The 2,739-nt window shown below is 39.7% G+C and overlaps 1 protein-coding gene across 1 annotated transcript; it reads right to left on the reverse strand.

Annotated features, from left to right (window-relative positions):
- Positions 1–1,020: 1,020 nt before the first annotated feature.
- LOC142448293 (olfactory receptor 7A5-like) lies at positions 1,021–1,941 on the reverse strand. The gene has a single exon (XM_075550061.1). The coding sequence runs from the start codon at positions 1,939–1,941 to the stop codon at positions 1,021–1,023; it is 921 nt and encodes a 306-aa protein (XP_075406176.1).
- Positions 1,942–2,739: the final 798 nt, after the last annotated feature.

Below are 2,739 nucleotides of genomic sequence, written 5' to 3' on the forward strand. Positions count from 1 at the left end.
GTTCCAAACACAGCATGTCCGATGTTACGCAGTCGACTTCTCCTCACCTATGTAGCTTTGTGGGTTCAGTAGTAACAACATGGCTTCAAATGTGGATGAAAACAATGACATTAGATCAGGCTTCTCACTGGAGATGAGAGCAAATACAAGGCTCACAGGTCAGAGAACTGGTTGCCTATATCTCTCGTTATTGGCAGGCAATATGGCAGGCCATTGGTTCAATTCCAAAGAATTAGAACTCAACAAGACAGATGCAATAACAAGGCCCATTAAGAAGCAAATACATTTTCTCACAGCATCCACTTGTATGAGAATTGGGCTACACAGCTAAAGAAAGATCTTTGCAAGTAGATCAGGGCCATGCTGAGTGAAGAGGTTGCAATCCACACTCATCTTCACGCAGCTAATTGACTGTTAATACAGAGTTGTGACGGCATTGATGGCACTGAGTTACAGAACATCATGAGGGATGACCAGGCCGTACCTGCCAACTCACTGAGAATACTGACCATTCAACTGACACAAACCAACTCTCAAAAACATGCTTATAAAGTTCCAAATCAAAACACTTAACAAGTCTTCACTTTAAAAAAAAAAGGATCAGAAGATCAAATATTTCACACCAGAATTGATCACAGGAAATGCTTCCCGAACAGGAATTTGAAAATTTGTATCTCAACGTTTTCAGGTTTGAGAACAACAGTAATGCTGTTCCTATGGAATAACTGTAGACAGGAATATTCTGTGACTAGCAGTGGAGGATATGACCTGTTTCAATCTGCAGTCGCCCTAAAAGAATTGTCTGCTGAGGACAGGCTGTTGATACAAATAAACATCTATGAAAGAAATATACAGGAAACATTGATATATTATGTATAAAAAGAAAGCAGATAAAATTGGGATTATAAAGCAAATTAGCACTCTGAGGAAAGTATGATTTACATCTTCGCAATTTTCAGCTCTATTTCTCATCAGTAGCTTTCTAATCTAGAGATTGTTCTGCTTTTTAGAGAATAATTTTCAACTACAAAGTTTCTGTAGGGCCACTTTTATGTCCTTGTTTCTAAGAGTGTAGATAAAGGGGTTCAGCATGGGTGTAGCTACAGTGTACATTACTGAGGCTATCGCACTGGACCTGGAATTTTGAGTAGCAGCAGAACTGAGATAAACTCCCAGAGCTGTACCATAGAACAAGGAGACCACAGAGAGGTGAGACCCACAGGTGGAAAAGGCTTTATATTTGCCTACAGCTGATGAAATTTTCAAAATGGAGGACACAATCTTTGTGTAAGAGAAAAGGATCCCACTGAGTGGAATAACACCCAGAAGCCCAGCTACAAAATAAATCACTAAGGTATTGAGGGATGTGTCAGAGCAAGCAAGTTGTACTACCTGGTTAAGTTCACAGAGAAAATGGGAGATTTCCAACTCTGTACAAAAGGACAAACGCAAAGCCATTAACGCATGTAACAGAGCATCCAGTACACTCAATAACCAGCAGGTCAGAAGCAGGAGACCACAGAACCTTGGGTTCATGATGACCATGTAGTGCAGGGGGTGACAGATGGCCACAAACCGGTCATAGGCCATTACTGTCAAGAGGAAATGATCCAATCCTGTAAAAAGCAGGAAAAAATGCATCTGGGTGATGCAGTGTTCATAAGAAATAACTCTGCTCTGCATCTGGATGTTCAGCAGCATCTTTGGGACAGTGGTAGAGGTGGAACAGATGTCTACAAAGGAGAGGTTTAAGAGGAAGAAGTACATGGGTGTGTGGAGGTGGTTGTCCTTGATGATGGCCAGGATGATGAGCAGGTTCCCAGTGACGGTGACCAGGTACATTGACAGGAAGAGTCCGAAGAGGAGGGGCTGCAGCTCTGCCTCTTCAGAAAGCCCCAGAAGGATGAAATGTTGAAAATGCGTGTGGTTTCTTGGTTCCATGTAGCTGAAGAAAGTACTGGAAAAGAAAAGAGCCATGCAAACTTAGTTGTGAGAAGTTAACACAAGTTTAACAGATCTATTGTATATTCCATTTTAGCAGGTAAATTAATTACAATACAATATTAAGTTGAGGATGTCACAAATCGTGAATGCTCAATCTTTTGATAACAAACCTAATTGACCTTCCTTTCTTTGAATCACATTTTTTAAAAAGCAATATAAATTCTACAACTTCCATTAAACTTTGTTTTCTTCAGTCAACTAATGTGTTCGACTAATTATTGTTTGTTAAGAATTTTCTTTTTTTTAATCCCTTTGTGGGAGTCATACATCTCTTATGACAATGCATACCTCCATCTATTGTGTAAAGTACATTTTTACATAGGTTGCAATCATCATCTTTTAAAAAATCATTTTATAGGGGGTCATACAACTCTTATCACAATGCATACATCCATCCATTGTGTGTCAAGCACTTTTGTACATTCGTTGCCTTCATCATGGTCAAAACATTTGCTTTCTACTTGAGCACTTGCTATCTGTACCAATTATTCTGGAAATCACTGAAAACTGCAATAAAAAATTTAAACTATCGCCCTCATTTGATGAGTAGGAACTGCAGTATTTCAAAGCTAATGAGGAGTCAGCTGAGTTGTGTCTCCTGACATCTCCTCATCCAGAAGAAAGAAGAAAGGTGTAAATTGAAAGACACATGAAAAGAATGAGGCAAAGAGACTGATGAAGCCTGCCAACATCAATCTCCACAACTGTGGATCTGCAGAACTAGATGGTGCTGCT

Source organism: Tenrec ecaudatus, chromosome 1, assembly GCF_050624435.1.
Source record: "Tenrec ecaudatus isolate mTenEca1 chromosome 1, mTenEca1.hap1, whole genome shotgun sequence".
Classification (NCBI taxonomy): domain Eukaryota; kingdom Metazoa; phylum Chordata; class Mammalia; order Afrosoricida; family Tenrecidae; genus Tenrec; species Tenrec ecaudatus.

What these genes read in the sequence shown, in the direction of transcription:
- LOC142448293 (XM_075550061.1), bottom strand. Translation starts at nt 1,941, where the DNA reads ATGGAACCAAGAAACCACACGCATTTTCAACATTTCATCCTTCTGGGG.